At 42.6% G+C, this 20,795-nt stretch overlaps 1 protein-coding gene across 1 annotated transcript in view; it reads right to left on the bottom strand.

Annotated features, from left to right (window-relative positions):
* The window catches only part of LOC126260253 (ZZ-type zinc finger-containing protein 3), a 75,792-nt gene that overhangs the window by 18,473 nt on the left and 36,524 nt on the right, over positions 1 to 20,795 (bottom strand). The window contains exons 4-6 of the mRNA XM_049957579.1: positions 17,164 to 17,266; positions 16,805 to 16,929; positions 7,547 to 7,744 (exon numbers count right to left, since the gene is read on the bottom strand). Coding sequence (XP_049813536.1) covers positions 7,547 to 7,744; positions 16,805 to 16,929; positions 17,164 to 17,266 — 426 coding nt within the window. The remainder of the gene's footprint in view (positions 1 to 7,546; positions 7,745 to 16,804; positions 16,930 to 17,163; positions 17,267 to 20,795) is intronic.

The raw sequence follows: 20,795 nt of genomic DNA, 5'->3' as shown, positions 1-20,795 counted from the left end.
AGTGGAAAAATGTTGTGTGGAGTGATGAATCACGGTACACAACGTGGCGATCTGATTGTGAATGCCTGGTTAACGTCCATCTGCCAGTGTGTGTAGCGCCAACAGTAAAATACAGAGGCGGCGGTGTTATGGTGTGGTGTGGTCATGTTTTTCATTGAGAGGACTTGCACCCCTTGTTGTTTTGCATGGCACTATCACAGCACAGGCCTACATTGATGTTTTAAGCACCTTCTACTTCCCACTATTGAAGAGCAATTCAGAGATGGTAACTGCATCTTTCAACATGATCGAGCACCTGTTCATAATGCACAGCCTGTGGCGGAGTGGACACACGACAATAACATGCCTGTAATGGACGGGCCTGCACACAATCCTGACCCGAGCCTTATAGAACACCTTTGGGATGTTTTGGAACGCCAACTTCATGCCATGCCTCACCGACCGACATCGATACCTCTCCTCAGTACAGCACTCCTTGAAGAATGGGCTGCCATTCCCCAAAAAACTTTCCGGCACCTGATTGAACATACGCCTGCGAGAGTGGAAGCTGTCATCAAGGCTAATGGTGGACCAACATTATATTGAATTCCAGCATTATCAACGGAGGGCGCCACAAATTTTAAGTCATTTTAAGTCATTTTCACTCAGATGTCCGGATACTTTTGATCACATAGTGTATATACTTGGTCATTGCCAGCCAAGGAAGTGCAAAAAATTTAACCGATTTCTTTGTTTCACCACAGGAGAAAGCAGAATAGCAGTAGAAATGTCTTTCAATTTCAGTTAATTTTTAATCTTAACATAAACACATCCTTGAGATTGATTTGTTATAGAATCTTAGAGCATATTCTCAGCGCAAAACATAATGAAGTATTTTGAAAAGAATGACCTCATCAACGCCAACCAGTGCGGATTTCGAAAACATCAATCACGTGAAACCCACCCTTTCTCACATGACACACTGAAAGCTTTGGATCAAGGCATGATTTCTGAAAATCATCTGACTCAGTATCACACCTATACTTATTACCAAAAGTGCGATCATATGGGGTATCAAGTGAAATTTGTGACTGGATTGAGGACTTTTTGTTGGGGAGGACACAAAATGTCATCTTAGATCGTGAGTCATCATCAGATGTAGAAGTAACTTTGGGTGTGCCCCTGAGAAGTGTGTTGGGACCATTGCTGTTTTTGTTGTATATTAATGACCTTGCAGAAAATATTAATAGTAAAATCACATTTATGCAAACAATGCATTTACTTATAATGAAGTACTACCAGAAAGCAGCTGTATAAATATTCAGTCAGATCTCGAGAGGTTTCAACATGGTGCAGAGATTGGCAACTTCCTCTAAATGTTCAGAAATGTAAAATTTTTCACTTCACAAAATGAAAAAAACATAGTATCCTATGACTACAATATCAATGAGTCACTGTTGGAATCGGCATACTCATACAAATACCTGGATGTAACACTTTGTAAGGATATGAAATGGAATGACCACAAAAGTTCAGTCGTGGGTAAACCAGGTGGTAGAGATTGGTTTATTGGTAGAATATCGGGAAAGTGCAATCAATCTACACAGGAGACTGCTAACAAATCACTTGTGCAATTAGTTCTAGAATATTGCTCAAGGACAGGGGATATTGAGCGTACACAGAGAAGAGCAGCACGAATGGTCACGGGCTTGTTTAATCTGTAGGAGAGTGTCACAGAGATACTGAAGGAACTGAACTGCAAGATTCTTGAACATAGACCTAAACTATCCCGAGAGAGTCCATTAACAAAGTTTCAAGAACCATATTTAAATGATATCACTCACATGGGGATCATGAGGATAACATTAGAATAATTACTGCATGCACAGAGGCATTCAAACAATCATTCTTCCCGTGCTCCAAACGCGAATGGAACGGAAAGAAACTCTAACAACTGGTAAAATGGGACATACCCTCACACTGGTTTGCAGAGTATATATGTAGATGCACACGTTAATGCAGAAACGAAAGTGCATCACGTTAGTAAAAAATAATCTTTGCAAAAATCTAATAGCGTCTAAAAGACAATCTCTTGGTGATCTAGCTTGCAGAATTTTTGTTTCCTGTTTTTTAAAGTATTACATTTGTAATAAAAATAATAAATACTGTTGGTGAAAGTCTAAGAATAATTAAAAGTGAACTCTTGTTGATACAGCTTGCAGAACTTCTGTATCCTAGTTTTGGATATTTTATTGCACAATACAAAAGTGATTTTTGAAAACTGTATACAACACCTATAACATTCTCATAAAGTTTTTAATTTGAGGAAACTCCTTCACTTTAATTCATTCAACAGTGTTGCTGGATAAATAAGTACACTTCTATACCCATTTTTTCCCACCAAAACAGCTCTTTTTTTCCTTAACTTATTTATTTTTGTCAAGATTTTTCTTCAATAATAATAATAATAATAATAATAATAATAATGCAATAACGGTGGCAACTGCTCTGGTTTTTAGCTGTAAATATTCACTTACCGATCACACGATGCATCTCTCGTGGAAATACTTCTGCAAACACTTGCAGCAATTTGCTGAAATTAACTAGTCCAAGGGACTTGCAGAAGTAAACTTGCACAAGTTTTTCTTCTAATATCAACAACTGGGCAAGTGCTTGCAGAAGTTACTTGCTAGAATGGTTGTAGCCAGAGCAGGCAACTCAAGGTCACATCCACTGTGTGCTACAGGTGCGAAGTGCTGTGATTTGTATGATTGACAGTTTTGTTGCCATATACACTGTAGCAACGATGGGGGTTAGCTCCTCCAGCTTGTAATACGCAACACTGCCGCCCTGTATTATGTATCCACGTGTGGTTTCATTCTTCCACAAAAAAGTGCAATGACTTGTGTTTTGTAGTGAGCAGGAGCAAGGGCATACATATAGTGCTACACCGGTCAGTGTACATAAAGTGCAACAAAACATTCAAAACAAATGGAATGTTGAATGGGCTGAAGCAGGTTTTTTTCTTGCCTGGCAAACAGTAAAGAAACCAGGAATAATACAAATTTTGTGCAAATAAACTGACAGCAAAAACTTGTGATATTTCGGAATCAACTGTATGGAGTACTAACCGTGTTATAACATTGGAAGAATCTCCAGATGTAAGCATGTGTCTTGATTCTCCAAGGAAGGGATATAAATGAGAACAGAAATCTACAGAATTTCACAATTCTAAAAAAAAAAAAAGTTAGTGCGCAGAACTGTACTTCATTATTAGGGCAATGTAAAGTGTATTTCATGCAAATTAGCTGTTTGTCATGTTGTTACATTTGTCCAAATGTAACTGTTTTTTGTTTAAATGGCCAAGTCACAGCTTACAAGGAAAACACAGATGTAAAGTCTGAATTACAAGACATAAATCCACTTTTTACCAAGTGTAAGATATACCCAGCGTGTATACGCGGACAAGGGAAAAATATTGCCGCATTTCCCGCTTAGAAATACACTTTCTCCCAGATGAAAATACACCTTTTCCGCATTAAGTGAAAGTATACTTTACCTCGGAACTGTAACACTTATCAATTCTTTGAATGGTTACGGTTTTATGCACCGGCATAAAATTTTTCGGAACTTTAGAAATTGAAAATCAGGGGAAAAAAAACGTTTTGGAAAGATGTCTGATGTGCAGCAACATACACACTGCATATTTTCGTATTAAGAAAGTATAAATTCGAATTCCACCAATAACCGCATGTTACTTTCCGAAGCATTGAAATCAAGATTGTGATGTGCTTTTGTATGCCAATCATAGCTCATGTCATGTGATCTCGCCAGCAGATGACAGCGGATATTCAGAGCATAGAACTCGTGATGTAGTCGGCTAATAGCAGCATCACTGTTAGGTAGCAAGAATACATAAATAGGAAAAGTTAATGGTTTAAATTAGTATACATTGTGTTGCTACAAGAAAAGAAAAGCTTTCACATATAATATTGGTCTCCAAGATGAATAAGCTGCAAGAGAAGCTAAGCATTCACACATATTGTTGATTTTTCTGCGGGTGTTACACTTTAAAATACATCACACAAAAGCGTCAATAAAATTTTTAACAGCTACATAAATGTCTGATCTACTGGGCTCGAAATTGGTCATCCTCATAGAGTTGATTTTTAAATGAGAGTAAAACGCTCTGTGATTTAAGAAACTCACAATTCATTTGTACACATAGTTCATCTTGCGTAAAAGTAAATTTACTTTGAAAGTAACACTTTTCAAACAACCATTCGCAACATTTTCCCGTGACCTGTTAGAAAAAGATTCGTTTCAGCAGTTGTCACAGAGCGCCGGATAACAGACATCACCGCACTTGTGCAGCTACAATGACGCAGGAAGCCCATATGTTCGTACATGTAAAACATTAAAAGATCTTATATTATCTCATAAAAGAAACAAGACATTAGAGTGTATTCCAAGAGCATCGGAATTTCGTGAACCATACTAAAATGAATAATTCGGCTTAAAGTGCACATTTGTATGTCCAGAATTGGATGTAAATTTTCTTGGAGTACCAGTACTGTATTATCTCATGTTTAGTTCTTTATTGTGGCATAATGCCATAAGTGCTAGAAGATGAAAACGTGCACTTGAAATGCAGTGGACAGTTGAAACTAGCCAATAGTGTGGAATTAAACACTTCATTTCAAATAAATTGACTGCCTCAGCAGAAAAGATTAATAAAGGCCAAATTTCTTTAGCAAACAGAGAAAAATAACTTCGTTGTTCTGAAGGCGATTAATGACTGACTGTCAGAAAGGTGGAAATAAAAAAAAAAAAAAAACCTGAAACTAGTTACATATTTTAGCCTTCCGTAATTACGTGAATGATAGCTCCCAGCCACAGAAATCCACTTTGTTTTCATTTGATGTGAGAGCAATAAACGAAGATGAAACAGCAAACTCACTAAAAGTAAACACGGGTCACGTGGAGACTACCAACCTCCCCACTACAACTCAGACTGCTCTGTCATCAGCCCCGGATCTATGATATTTCCGAACAGGGGCAATACTATATAGTGTCTGTGCCCCTTCCTCGAGAATTTGAGGTAAGATGCGCACGTCACTGTATTTCGCTCTGTGGAATTCAAACATGTTGTATTTTGTAATGGGTGCCATCAAACTGTATTCAGGACAAAGGAAATTAAATGTCCTGCGGTGCCTCTCCTGCTCCCAGGCCGGTTTGACATCTTGCCTCTCTCTCTCTCTCTCTCTCTCTCTCTCTCTCTCTCTCTCTCTCTTTTTTTTTTTTTTTTTTTTTTTTTTTTTTTTTTTTTTTTTTTTTTTAAAGCACTTGCAGTTAATACTGGATGCGATTATTTGTAACCAGGAGAACAAGAACTCTTCAGAAAATTAGCGCATTAGCTAATAACTTGCCGTTTTGTGTGACATAAAATTAAATATTGGATACACAAAACTAGTAAAGACAAGAGACAAGCAAGACAGTACCCATTTCTTCAATCCTTAAGTCATAGTGGTTTCCTCCCCCCCCCCCCCCCCCCAATCTTGCTACAGCTTTACATGGCGTGCTTTCCTTTCTGGGAAAGGATCTATTATCTCATCAAAGTTCATCAAACGTTTTGTTACATGAAAAAACGAAATGTCATTGTCTAATACTGAAAAAGCTGAGACAAGTATTACCCGAGACTAGTGTGGTTTCTCAATCTCATTACGTGTATTTTGTCACTGTCTGCCAGATAAAATGAAATAGGACTGGCTAATATAGCAGCAATTTTAATACACACCAAATAAGCGACACTCTTTTGGCACAAATGGTCATTTTTATAACACAACAGAATCGCATAATTCATGAAGTACCAATATCAAATGCCTATTAGGCCTACTACAAGCAAAAATGTTTACATTAGGAAATAATTTCACATTTAATTCACACGCTCTAGCTTCTAAAGCACGAGATTGAAAATTTTTATATAAATTTGGAATCGTCATATTCTTCCATTATTTGTATGATGTCCCTGTTTCTTCTCCTTCCTCATTCTAACAAACAATCTTGTCGTCACTAATTCTGTAACTATTCCTTACAGTGTCAAAACTTATTCTCTGGTTAACTTCACTAACACTGCCACAATCACCAGTTTAATTATCCTATGTTTATTCTCCAGTTAGGCGTTATTACGTGTTTGAGTTTTCCACGCTACTCTCAGAATAGAACTTTAGCGGTTGCTAGACAGAGACTGTACAACTGGCCCTTACTAGTGTAGCAGTCTGGCCAAAAATTTTCTGTCTAAATTTTATTTTCTTGGATACACCAAATAGCTAATATGTAATCTTTCTTACCTGTTATTCCTGTTAGTCATTATTTCCACTCTGGTAGTCAGAATCTATGGATTTAGCTAGTAATTATAACAACGCTGATCATTTGCAAACCCAGTCAACCACATGAACAGCGATTGGCATTCATCCACTCGTCTTTATTCCGCTCAGCTCGTATACCCATGTCCCCTTTTTGTCTTCAGGAAAGTTTATTTCTAGATGCAATGAGGATTCATCTGGCGAAGACATCACATACACTATGCGCACATTCAAAAATCGACTTATGATTCATTCAGAAATCAACTTAGAACGTGTTCAAAAACCAACAGGAAATCATATGAGTAACTGATAGGCCAACGTGCAATGGATGCTAGGCGCTTTGTGAAACAAGGTCTTTTTCCTCAAGAATCTGAATTTAGTGCCACCACCTCCATTAGCACAACTTAATCAAATCTCATGGCCATTGACTGTCAATGATGTTATGCCAGAGACTTTGTGAGGGGTTTCTACTATTTAACTACTGGTAGCTGAGCTGTATGTAGCAGCATTCCCCATGCCTGCACCAGCTCCATGCCAAAGTTCCTACCATCATGAAGGATATAGCAGCTGCTCCTTTTTACTACATTATTTTATTTTAGTTTCCGTTTCAATTGTAACTTAAGCACTGCATTTTATTCCTCTTCACAGAAAGTTAGATCTGAAGATTACTTCTTTAAAAATCGAAACAGGTCATCTAAAAATAAACAACCTAAATGCACTCATAACTTTGTGTATTGAAATAAGTTATAATATTTTAAAGATTGCTATTTTTTTCTGGAAAAATGTTCCAAAAAATTCCTCTAGTAACTGTTGGCCACACATTATTATTACACTTACTATCATAAAAATTAAATTCCTTCCTGCAGTTAAATGGATGTGTTTTAAGTAAATGAAGTGTCTAGCTATTTGAAGTATAATAACCATAAAATGAATGCATTGCTACATTTGGAGAGAAATTTTAATGTATGTTGAGGAACTATGTACGAATGAAAGCATTCCAAGAACACACATGTATATTAATTTTTACTTTCAGTTAAAAGAATTTTGATATCTCTTTCTATCATTTCATTAAAATAGTGGAACTGTATACTTATTCATGTTACACATATCACTATTTTACACATAAATTCATGTCTTTTTTAGAAAAGTCAGTAATAAAAGTCACAAAAAAAAGAAAGCCGGTTGTGAGTAAATATACTCACCAAATCAGAGTTACTGCTACTGTTGTCTTCACTGCTATGCGTAACAGAAGGAGAAGCTGTGGTCGGTTCAGCAGGACTTGGTATCACACTACAACTGTCTTCATTTGTATCTGTCATGTAGACAGGTGGGTTCCACAAAGGGAAAAATGTTGTTGGTCTCAATGACATATGATTATGCCTCTGATGTTTGTGAGATGGCTGCAGAAAATAATGTTATGTCATTTGCAACATTATAAGAAAACCAATTACCTACTCAAGACATATATTTGCTAAATTTTCATTTGTCATAACATATTCATAACACCACAAGTTCAGCATTTCCGAACAGATTCCACTCTTAATTATGCTTCAGTGAATTTAATGCAACTAATAAACTGAGGTGACAAAAGTCATTGGGTAGTGATACACACATACACAGATGGTAGCAGTATCGCTTATACAAGGTATAGAAGGGTAGTGCACTGGCAGAGCTGTCATTTGTACTCAGGTGATTATGAACTCATGATGGGAATTAACAGACTTTGAACACGGAATGGTAGTTGGAGCTACACACAAGGGACATCCCATTTTGGAAATCATTAGGGAATTTAGTATTCCGAGATCCACAATGTAAGAGTGTGCTGAGAACACCAAATTTCATGCATTATCTCTCACCATGTGCAGTGCACTGGTCGACAGCTGTCACTTAACGAGTGAAAGCGTAGAGGTGTCAGTGCTAACGCACAAGCGATGCTGCATGAAACAGCCACAGAAATCTATGTGGGGTGTACAACGAATGTATCCATTAGGACAGTGCAGTGGAATTTGGCAGTAATGGGCTATGGCAGCAGATGACCGATGGGAACACCTTTACTAGCAGTACAACATCACTTGCAGTGCCTCCCCTGGGCTCGTGACTGTATTGGTTGGAGCCTAGACGGCTCGAAAACCGTGGACTGGTCAGATACGTCCTAATTTCAAGTGTTAAGAGCTGATGGTAGGATTTGAGTGTGGCACAGACACCACAAAGACATGGACCCAAGTTGTCAGAAGGTACTGTGCAACCTGGTGGTCGCTCCATAAAGGTATGGGTTGTGTTAACATGGAATGGATTGGGTCCTCTGTTCCAACTGAACAGATCACTGACTGGAAATGGTTATGTTCGGCTACTTGGAGACCACTTGCAGCGATTCATGGACTTCATGTTGCCAAACAATGACGCAATTTTTATGGATGACAATGTGCCACGTCACCGGGACACAATTATTGTTCACGACTGGTTTGAAGAACATTCTGAACAACTAGAGCAAATGATTTGGCTGCCTGGATTGCTCAACATCAATCCCATCAAACATTTATGGAATATAATGAAAAGGTCAGTTCATGCTCAAAATACTGCACCAGAAATATTTTTGTAACTATGGACGGCTACAGAGGCAGCATGCCTCAATATTTCTGCAGGGAATTTCTGATGTATTACTGAGTCCAAGCCACATAGAGTTGCTGCACCACACCAGGCAAAACGAGGTCCTACACAATATTAGGAGGTATCCCATGACTTTTGACAGCTCACTGTGTATATTCCTACAGTACGGTAAGTCACATCCCTCCACCAAATTTGTTCCCTTCAGTGGTGCTAGTTCCGTATAGTCCATGAGGTATCCCTGTCGACAGTGTTCAGAATTAATACGGAAGGAAACATGACTGACTGAAACATTGTGTCAATCCTAGAGATCCAGATTCAGGTATCTGTTTGGCACAAATGTTCATCCGTCATGATATATTAAAAAATGTCTCTGGTTGTTAGATATTCAACTCATTCACGTCAAGAGTTAAAATGTAGAAATAACAGTACAGTTAACACAAATGATGAATTTTTGCCTTTTGGTATCTACATCACTACTCTGCAATTCACGGTTAAGTGCTTGACAGAGGGTTCACACAACCACTTTCAGACTATTTTAACCCAATCCATTATCAAACAGCATGTGGACAAAAAATGAACACTGAAATATTTCTGTTTCAGTTCTGATTCCCCTTATTTTAATACAATGGTCATTTCTCCCTATATAACTTGAAGTCAACAAAATATCTTTGCATTTGGAGAAGAAAGAAGGTGACTGAAATTTTGTGAAAAGATCTCAACACAATGTGAAACACTTTTATTTTAATGATTACTGCCCCCAGCTTGTGTATCACATCTGTGACTCTTTTTTTTCTATTTTGCAGTAATGTAAAACAAGTTTAATTTACTTCAACTTTTTCAGTGTCCTCTGTCATCCCTATCTCGCAAGGATCCCATACTACAAAGCAAAACATTTGGAAGAGGCCAGAGAAGTGTAGTGCAGGCATTCTCTTTAGTAGGTTTGTCGCAGTTCTTAGTGATCTGTCAACAGTCTTTGGTTCGCCTTCCCCACAGCATTTTTTCGGTGACGGATCCAATTGCAGGTTGTTTGTAATTGTGATCCCTTGACATTTAGTTGAAACTGTTGTGTCTTTTTTCTTTGCCCCTTCAGTGGACATATCAGTTAGCAACAAGATTTCTTTTCAAGTCAGTGTCTCACGCACGTGCTACAATCTGGGTGGATTCCACTGCCATGGTGACAATATAATGTGACTATCTTTTATATTTCTAGTGTCATTTGTGCATCTTCAGACATTCTCTCACAACTAAATTTTCGTCCGTATCTTTGTCAGAAAATGAGAGCACACACACTTATTTATACAAACACTCAGACACAACTCGTGCATACACGAATGCAGTCTCTGGCTACTGTGTCAACAATCTCTCTGAATCAGATCCAAAGAAACCGCTTCTCACACCTCCCTACCTATTGTCGGCAGCTGCTAGGCTAGCAGCAAGAAGTGGTGGCAGCACTGACTGCAAGCTGAGGGGAGTGGTAGGAAGGGGAGAAGCAATATGTGTGGGGGAGTAGGGAAGCGGCACACATTCTCGGCTGCGCCCAGCCAGTGACAATGCACAACGTCTCAATAAACAAACCATTTCATCTACAGAGAGAAAAACGAGATTTTTCCAGCATTTTTCAAATTTTCCTGACTTTTTTGAAATTCCCCCGATATTCCCCGATTTCCAGAACTTGTAGCAACCCTGTGGGTGCTTTCGCACTACTCCACACCTGTAGGTGAGATGATTCCACATTTTACAACAAGGTGTTCTTGCGATACTTCTCGAGCATTATATCCCTCTGTGGTAGTACCGTTTATGGCCCCCAATCCTGTTCTTCACAGAGTCTTTCCCCCCAAAGATTTATGCCTTTGCTGCTTGGCTTCTTGTCCCTGAAGTGCACACATACACCATGTCTGGCCCCACTTCAGTCACGGGCTGCATTTCTCCTTTATGTGCCACACAAGACGATGTCAGTTTCTGTGATACATAATGTCACTACTGCTCCTTCTCAGTGATGCTCCAGTTCTGGTCACAGTTCCTGCAAGCAATCAGCCTGCCGTTGGTACGGTAGGTTCTTTGAATGGGGTAGCAAGTCCTCCAGCCGAGGCAGCAGCACAGGACCATGTGCCCCCTCTTGTGCTATCACCTGCTACCCACCAGAGAAGCCACGAACAATGTGTCCCCGACTTAGCACTGTGGTTCATCTTTCTGCGGACTTCCTTCTGCAGACTCCAGATCTAGTTCCTGCTGACAACTCTCCGTGCACAATAGGGTGAGCTCTCAGGCCGGTGCCAACTGCTGCTCCTCCCTCAGAGATTCACAAGGCACAATCCGTAGGTCAGTGGACACCTACAGTTGTAGGGTGCTGCCGGCTTTACTAAGACTGTGCCTCTGCTCCACGGACTGATGTGGACTCTAATGTTGGCCGCTGCCCTGTTTTGTGCCCTTACCTTTTCCTTCCTAAGCCACCTCATCCTATCTCAGATGCAGTTGCCCACTATTTCCTGACTTTAATAAGTCCATTTCTTTCAGGCAGAAGACTCAGAGCGATGCAGTCATCGGCCCGCGGTCCGCATTTATTTGGTTTCTACACCACAAGTCCTTCACTGGATGACAATATGACTATCTCCAGGGTCACCTTGTTTCCCTCAGATTGCCCACAGTTGTTGCTTGGGACAACCTATGTGGGCCACTGGTCAGAGTTCCTTGGCTCTACGGTTCGTTCCTCTTGGCAGATTCACGTCATCACGACACCAGACAACTCCAGCCACAGTACCCAGTGCTCCTCCAGGGTCAACCACCACTAAGCAGCACTTATGCAGTGCCCTCCTTTTGGCACAGCACTGGAATCTGCACCCCCAATATTTCCTCACAAATGGTCCTCACAGTGACACACACCTGCACGCTTCCATAATTCCCTGCTGCCTGTCCCAGCCCATGCCTAATCTATGCACGCACTTTCCGATTCATTTTACTGTGCCTCATCTGTGCACTTGTCTTAAGAATGTTCTTCCCAGGCGTCATCAACGCACAAGAACTCTGAATATTTTTTTCTGTGCCTAATAACAGCATGATTTCTGCACTGTCTTCTCCACTGCTACCACAGCCATCTATGCCCTCTGGGCACAATCACTTTCCTTCCCAAATGTTCCCACACCAATCTCTGCCCTCTAGGCCAAAAGATTTCACATCTCTGATGCTACCACATCCTCCACTACATTCCCAGCTCCATCCTTCTCAATCTCACAGGTTTTTGCACTCTTTTTCCCTCTGGGTCCAAAAAGTCTCTTTTTCCCATGCTCATACACTCATTCCTGCCCTCAAGGTACCATAATTTACCTTTACAAGCACACGTACCCTCACGGTCATACTCTGGACACGTTTATATATCTCCTTCTCCAAGTGCCTTAACACTGATTCCGCCTTCTACACCCAGCCTGTTTCTCACTCTTTGTATTCTCCTTTGAATTCCCGCCAAGTGTTGCCTAAGGCGGACGCAATGACTGAGGGGGCATTTCAGTATCGGTCGTGCCTGCGCTGCTGTCACCATGTGGCCAGAACCCTCCAGAGGTGGATGTCATAAACTTCTTACTGCAACAGAGAGGGCTGATGAAGAGTAGCTGCAGTCTTTGCCCTGGTGTTCCATTGCACTGTCAGGGCACAAGATCAGTCAATCGGAGGTTCCAAGCTGTTGTTGGATCGAGTGAGCATGAAGAGTTTATGAAGGGGGCCACTGGAACTGCTGCATACCGCCATTCACTGAATAGTGGACTCCGTATGATGTTAAACAGCCACATAAAGAAAGGTGATGCTGGTCGAGATTGCCATTTGCAACTGTTCAGCCTATGTGTATTGGAGTGGCCGTTACAGCTTGTAAAGGCATATTTACTGCTCAAATGATTAAATAATTTAGTTGGTTGTAGAGAAGTATGGTATCAGTGCGCATCGAGGTTACTTGTTGAGACCACGTGGTTTTGGATGGGTGTGTTTGCCTTGACCAGAATCGTATTTATTACAGTACATGTTATGCAGCTGAGTACTGTGTATCCTGTTATTGATTTGATTATTGTTGGAAAAGATGTCATTTTGGAAGGAGGGTTGTATATGGGTAATGTTAACGTGTGTGCTATAAATTCTATGTAGTAATGGATGTGTGTTTTGTGTAAGGATTACCAGTGGTCATTTCAATGTTCTTTATTCTGAAATGCAGGATGGTGCAATTAGTGCATATATTTAAATCTTTTCTTGTTAATTGCTAATGAGATCTGTGTGATTTCTGTCTGTCAGGTTAGTTGATGGGATTTGTTTTTTTATGTAAAGATTATCTGTGGATCCTTTTAAAATTGTTTATTCTAAATGCAGGCAGATGAACCCAGAACATAATTTGAAAGTTGTTTTGGTTGATTCCAAGTATGCTTATGTTATGCTGGTTCATAGCTGCTATCTTAATATTAGTTGTGCTTAAAGGTAAAAGAGGAATGAAAGTTTAAATTGAAAATTTCCCTGTTCTTTGATCTTAAATGTTGTATTTAAAAAAAAAAAAAAACCTGTGATAAAATTGTTTTATCAATTCTCTTGAAAAGCAAACTGGGGGTTCACCTATAGAAAGAATTGTGGTTTAAATATATGTGTGTAATAAAAGCGTGACTGGCACTAAGTCTCAAATTTTGCCGATTTTCCCTAGATATTTTATGGTTGTTACTGTTTCCACTTATTTATAGTCTTTTTGTAATTAAATGACAATTGGTCTTTCTTAACTACAGTGTGTTTCAAAATTGACATTCATTGGATGTCATTATATATGCCTGTACACCCCAGCGCCACCACTGCATTGCTACATCACAACAGTATTTATTACATTCAACTTACAATTATAAATAATAAGCAATTTACCTGTGTGCAAAGGGAAGAGTATCAAATGACCAACAGTGACTGAAGAATGTGTTGAATGAGTGAGAATCTTACATGGATAGCCTCAAGAAATTAGTTAGAAAGGCTAGTCGTTACTAGCAATTCCAGTGATGTCTGTGTGGAGACATAGGGATACACTTACAACTATGTTCTTATCCTTTGCTGTTGTTACAAGCTCCAAAACCTAAGACTACAGTTTACGTGCCAACTTTGTGAACAAAATGTTGCTGCATGATGAAGATTTCCTGCATTGTGTCATCATCATTGATGAATTGACATTTGACCAAAGATGGAAACTGAACACTCATGAAGTGCATATCTGGGGGTCAGCAAATCCAACAACATAGTACAGTTGCATAAAGACTCCCCTAAATTGAATGATTTTTGTGTCATATCCTGGCAGAAAGCTTATGAGCCTTTCTTTTTCAGTGAAGCAACTGTAACTGGTGTTTCTTATCTCGATGCCCTAGAACTATGTCTCTTTCCTTCATTGGAAGAAGCTGAACCACAAACCTTTACTTGACAGCAAGATGGTGCATCACCTCACTGGTATAACTCAGTACACAATATATCTAAAAACAAAGATGATGTGACTTACCAAATGAAAGTGCTGGCAGGTCGACAGACACACAAACAAACAAAAACATACACACAAAATTCAAGCTTTCACAACAAACTGTTGCCTCATCAGGAAAGAGGGAAGGAGAGGGAAAGACGAAAGGATGTGGGTTTTAAGGGAGAGGGTAAGGAGTCATTCCAATCCCGGGAGCGGAAAGACTTACCTTAGGGGGAAAAAAGGACGGGTATACACTCGCGCACACACACACACACACATATCCATCCACACATATACAGACACTAGCAGACATATTTAAAGACAAAGAGTTTGGGCAGAGATGTCAGTCAAGGCGGAAGTGCAGAGGCAAAGATGTTGTTGAATGACAGGTGAGGTATGAGTGGCGGCAACTTGAAATTAGCGGAAATTGAGGCCTGGTGGGTAACGGGAAGAGAGGATATATTGAAGAGCAAGTTCCCATCTCCGGAGTTCGGATAGGTTGGTGTTGGTGGGAAGTATCCAGATAACCCGGACGGTGTAACACTATGCCAAGATGTGCTGGCCGTGCACCAAGGCATGTTTAGCCACAGGGTGATCCTCATTACCAACAAACACTGTCTGCCTGTGTCCATTCATGTGAATGGACAGTTTGTTGCTGGTCATTCCAACATAGAATGAATCACAGTGTAGGCAGGTCAGTTGGTAAATCACGTGGGTGCTTTCACATGTGGCTCTGCCTTTGATTGTGTACACCTTCCGGGTTACAGGACTGGAGTAGGTGGTGGTGGGAGGGTGCATGGGACAGGTTTTACACCGGGGGCGGTTACAAGAGTGTCTTTCCGCCGTCCACCTAACCTTCGTAACCTGTTAGTTCATCCCTATGAAATCCCCAAACCACCTTCCCTACCCTCTGGCTCCTACCCTTGTAACTGCCCCCAGTGTAAAACCTGTCCCATGCACCCTCCCACCACCACCTACTCCAGTCCTGTAACCCGGAAGGTGTACACGATCAAGGGCAGAGCCACGTGTGAAAGCACCCACGTGATTTACCAACTGACCTGCCTACACTGTGATGCATTCTATGTTGGAATGACCAGCAACAAACTGTCCATTCGCATGAATGGACACAGGCAGACAGTGTTTGTTGGTAATGAGGATCACCCTGTGGCTAAACATGCCTTGGTGCACGGCCAGCACATCTTGGCACACTGTTACACCGTCCGGGTTATCTGGATACTTCCCACCAACACCAACCTATCCAAACTCCAGAGATGGGAACTTGCTCTTCAATATATCCTCTCTTCCCGTTACCCACCAGGCCTCAATCTCCGCTAATTTCAAGTTGCCGCCACTCATACCTCACCTGTCATTCAACAACATCTTTGCCTCTGCACTTCCGCCTCTACTGACATCTCTGCCCAAACTCTTTGTCTTTAAATATGTCTGCTTGTGTCTGTATATGTGTGGATGGATATGTGTGTGTGTGTGTGTGCGCGAGTGTATACCCGTCCTTTTTTCCCCCTAAGGTAAGTCTTTCCGCTCCCGGGATTGGAATGACTCCTTACCCTCTCCCTTAAAACCCACATCCTTTCGTCTTTCCCTCTCCTTCCCTCTTTCCTGATGAGGCAACAGTTTGTTGCGAAAGCTTGAATTTTGTGTGTATGTTTGTGTTTGTTTGTGTGTCTATCGACCTGCCAGCGCTTTCGTTTGGTAAGTCACATCATCTTTGTTTTTAGATATATTTTTCCCACGTGGAATGTTTCCCTCTATTATATCAGTACACAATTTGTTACATAACACTGTACACAATCACTGGACTGGCTACAAGGAACCGGATGTCGAGCTAGTTCTGCATGATCTCCATGTTCACACATGATCTGATGCCATGTGATTCTTACATTTGGAGGTTCATGTGTTTGTGCCTCCACTACCAGCTGATCTACCTACTTTAGACACAACACTGTTGCAACAATTTACTCCAGACACACTGCTCACAGTTTGGGACAAACTCACTCGCTGCTCACATTGAACAACTGACATATTATTTATAGTTGCAAGTTGAATGTAACAAATACCACAAAGCCTTATAAACCCATATATTCTTTCAGTGAAAACTGTCACTCCCTGCAATAAAAGACCTTCTCTATATAACTGCATTACCCACAAACATCCTCATGTAGCTTCCAACATTATCCACTGAAGTGCTTGCATAAAACATGAACAGTAATGTCTGTGCAACATTCCCTAGGGATACTTGCACAGCTGCTTTTACATGCAGCAGTATCAGCAGCAGAATACTGAATATAGTTGTTGCAGACAGTTTTTTTATCAGCATTCATTCTGTTGTCCATCAACAGCCTCAACAAGCAAAATGGTAAAAACCTATTACAGTGTGTGTTCTTACCTTCTTCAGTAGTTCATACTGTAAAGGTGTCTTCGGTATTCTCCCAGGAATAGGCAGTCCCGCACGCTGAAGCTTCAGAAAATACTTTTGCACACGGCTGCACACTTGCTTTGGGGTACGGGTGCCTGAAAAATTAACACACTCATACATCAAATTCACAAGCAGAAACTAGTAAGTTACAGTCATAAACATTATCAGTTGCAATTGACTGTGTACAACCCATGTTAACCTTATTTTGGGCAATCAGATGACAAATTTCAAGGTGTCTTACTTGGCTACAAATCAGTGAGGTATCACTACTTGGACAATTTACACCTATTGTGTATTGTACAATAACTTTATGTATTACTAAATATTACCCAATTCAGCTGCAATTTTTCTCCATCTATTAGTTTCATTTTCCTCAGATGGATATTTAACTAAAAGTTCTTCCAAACGATGCTGTTCCTCATGTGACCAAAGCTATCCAACAAAGAAAAAAAATTATTTTTTTAAACAAAGTTTAATCAAAAACCTCATTGTGTTAATTTCATTAATGTGACAGGCTGAAAAATAGAAGCCTGATTACAGTTCTTCACAATTTTCACTGATTGTATACACCACTTCCACCCCTGGTAAATGTCTGGACATCCAAATCATGTCGGAACAAGCTATTTCTTACATAGGTTGGTTCGTTGGTTTAAGGATTAAAGGAACCAAACTGCAGAGGTCATCGGTCCCTTTTTCCAAAATACTAAAAATACCCACAGAGAATAAAAAATGTTCAACAGAATAGGAGGCAGACGACACAGAACAAAAGAAACATAGACAAGGACCAGACAAAACGAAATAAAATCACACGGAGTGTGACGGTGGTTGGCCGACCATAGGAACAAAAAAAAGGGAAAAGCTAACCACCGAAAACACATTAAAAACTTAGTTTAAAACCGTAGGCCAAAGGCCAGAATCAACACAAAACAATAAAATAAAACAGAAACACTCAGATTAAAGAATAAAAACTCCCTGCCCTAATAAAACGTAAAACTAAGGCAGCCATAACAGGGTCATCAGATAAAAGGGCAGGGAGCGTATCAGGCAGCGCAAATGTCTACCTGACCACAGCTAAAAGGGGGCAGGCCAACAAAATGTGGACCACTGTCAAAGCCGCCCCGCAGCGACATACAGGAGGGTCCTCCCGGCGCAGTAAATAACTGTGTGTTAGCCGGGAGTGGCCAATGCGGAGCGACAAAGGACGACTGAGTCCCTGCGGTTGGCTCGCATGGATGACCGCCACACAGTCGTCGTCTCCTTAATGGCACGGAGTTTATTGGGCGTGATCCAATCGCGCCATTCAGTGTCCCAAAGCGCAAAAACTTTTCGGCGGAGGACTGCCCGCAAATCAGTCTCTGGGAGGCCAACATCCAAAGACGGTTGTCTCGTGGCCTCTTTCGCCAGGCGGTCAACATGTTCATTGCCCGGGATACCGACATGACCGGGGGTCCACACAAAGACCACAGAGCGGCCGCAACGCGCAAGAGTATGCAGGGACTCATGGATAGCCATCACCAGACGAGAACGAGGAAAACACTGGTCGAGAGCTCGTAAACCGCTCAGGGAATCGCTACAGATAACGAAGGACTCACCTGAGCAGGAGCGGATATACTCTAGGGCTCGAAAGATGGCGACTAGCTCAGCAGTGTAAACGCTGCAGCCAGCCGCCAAGGACCGTTGTTCGGAATGGTTCCCTAGAGTTAGCGCAAACCCGACACGACCAGCAACCATCGAACCGTCGGTGTAAACAATTCCAGAGCCCTGATACGTGGCCAGGATGGAATAAAAGCGGCGGCAGAAGGCCTCTGGAGAGACCGAGTCCTTCGAGCCCTGTGCCAAGTCGAGCCGAAGGCAAGGGCGAGGAACACACCATGGGGGTGTACGCAGAGGCGCCCGGAAAGGAGGTGGAACAGGGAAAAACCCAAGCCCGCAGAGAAGCTCCTTGACGCGTACGGCGATCAGACAACCCGACCGGGGCCAACGGTCTGGCAGATGGACGACTGACTGCGGGAACAGGACACGGTAATTTGGATGCCCGGGCAAGCTAAAAACATGGGCAGCATAAGCAGCCAGTAATTGTTGGCGTCGTAACCGCAGTGGAGGGACACCTGCCTCAACAAGGATGCTGTCCACAGGGCTGGTGCGGAAGGCACCAGTGGCAAGTCGGATCCCGCTGTGTAGTATTGGGTCCAGCACCCGCAACGCAGAGGGGGATGCTGAGCCATAAGCCAGGCTCCCATAATCCAGACGGGACTGGATTAACGCCTGGTAGAGCCGCAACAGGGTAAATCGGTCGGCGCCCCAGCGGGTGTGGCTCAAGCATCTCAGAGCGTTTAGATGCCGCCAACACGCCTGTTTAAGCTGCCGGATATGAGGCAGCCAAGTCAACCGGGCATCGAAAACCACCCCCAAAAACCTGTGTGATTCCACCACTGAAAGAAGTTCGCCGGCAAGATAAAGCCGCGGCTCCGGGTGGACAGTGCGTCCCCGGCAGAAATGCATTACGCAGGTCTTGGCTGCCGAAAACTGGAACCCATGAGCTACAGCCCAAGACTGCGCCTTGCGGATAGCACCCTGTAGCTGACGTTCAACAGCTGCAATGCCAGTAGAGCTGTAATAAAGGCAGAAGTCGTCAGCATACAGGGAAGCAGACAGAATTTCCCACGGCCGCAGCGAGCCCGTTAATGGCTATTAAAAACAGGCAGACACTTAAAACAGAACCCTGTGGCACACCGGTCTCCTGGACGTGGGTGGAACTATATGAGGCTTGCACGCGGAAGGTACGATACGACAGAAAATTTCTGATAAAGATCGGCAGAGGGCCCCGAAGACCCCATCCATGAAGCGTAGAAAGGATGTGATGACGCCATGTCGTATCGTACGCCTTCCGCATGTCGAAAAAGACAGCGACCAGGTGATGACGGCGGGCAAAGGCAGTACGGCAGTACGGCGGCGGAGCGGCCTTTACAGAACCCACCCTGAGATGGAGCCAGAAGGCCCCGAGACTCCAGTACCCAAGTCAAGCGCCGGCTCACCATCCGTTCGAGAAGCTTGCAAAGAACGTTGGTGAGGCTAATGGGGCGGTAGCTGTCCACCTCCAAAGGGTTCTTGCCTGGTTTCAGAATGGGGATAATGATACTTGCCCGCGACTGCGACAGAAACTCACCCTCGACCCAAATACGGTTGTAAAGGTCGAGGAGCCGTCGCTGGCAGTCCACTGAGAGGTGTTTCAGCATCTGGCAGTGGATGCTATCTGGTCCAGGAGCGGTATCAGGACAAGCGGCAAGGGCACTGCGGAATTCCCACTCACTGAATGGAACATTGTACGATTCTGGATGATGGGTGCGAAACGAAAGGCTCCGACGTTCCATCCGCTCTTTAATGGAGCGGAAGGCCTGAGGGTAATTCGCAGAAGCGGAACTCATAGCAAAATGCTCTGCTAAGTGGTTTGCAATGATGTCGGAGTCAGTACAAACTGCTCCATTCAGTGAGAGCGCAGGGACACTGATAGGTGGCCGATAGCCGTAGACGCGTCGAATCTTGGCCCAGACCTGCGATGGAGTGACATGGAGGCCAATGGTGGACACGTACCGCTCCCAGCACTCCTGCTTGCTTTGGCGGATAAGGCGGCGGGCCCGCGCACGCAGCCGTTTGAAGGTGATCAGGTGTTCAATGCAGGGATGTCGCTTGTGACGCTGTAGTGCCCGCCGGCGATGTGTAATCGCTGCAGTGATCTCAGGTGACCACCAAGGCACAGTCCGCCACCGAGGGGACCCAGAGGAGCGGGGAATGGCAGATTCGGCGGTAGTAATGATGCCGGTGGTGACCGATTGAACCACCGCATCAATGTCTTCATTAGAGAGAGGCTCAAGAGCGGCAGTGGAGGAGAACAAGTCCCAGTCAGCCTTATTCATAGCCCATCTGCTAGGGCGCCCAGAAGAGTGACGCTGTGGTAGTGACA

Source organism: Schistocerca nitens, chromosome 5, assembly GCF_023898315.1.
Source record: "Schistocerca nitens isolate TAMUIC-IGC-003100 chromosome 5, iqSchNite1.1, whole genome shotgun sequence".
In the NCBI taxonomy this organism is placed as follows: Eukaryota; Metazoa; Arthropoda; class Insecta; order Orthoptera; family Acrididae; genus Schistocerca; species Schistocerca nitens.
This window is presented reverse-complemented; position numbering and strand designations above follow the sequence as displayed.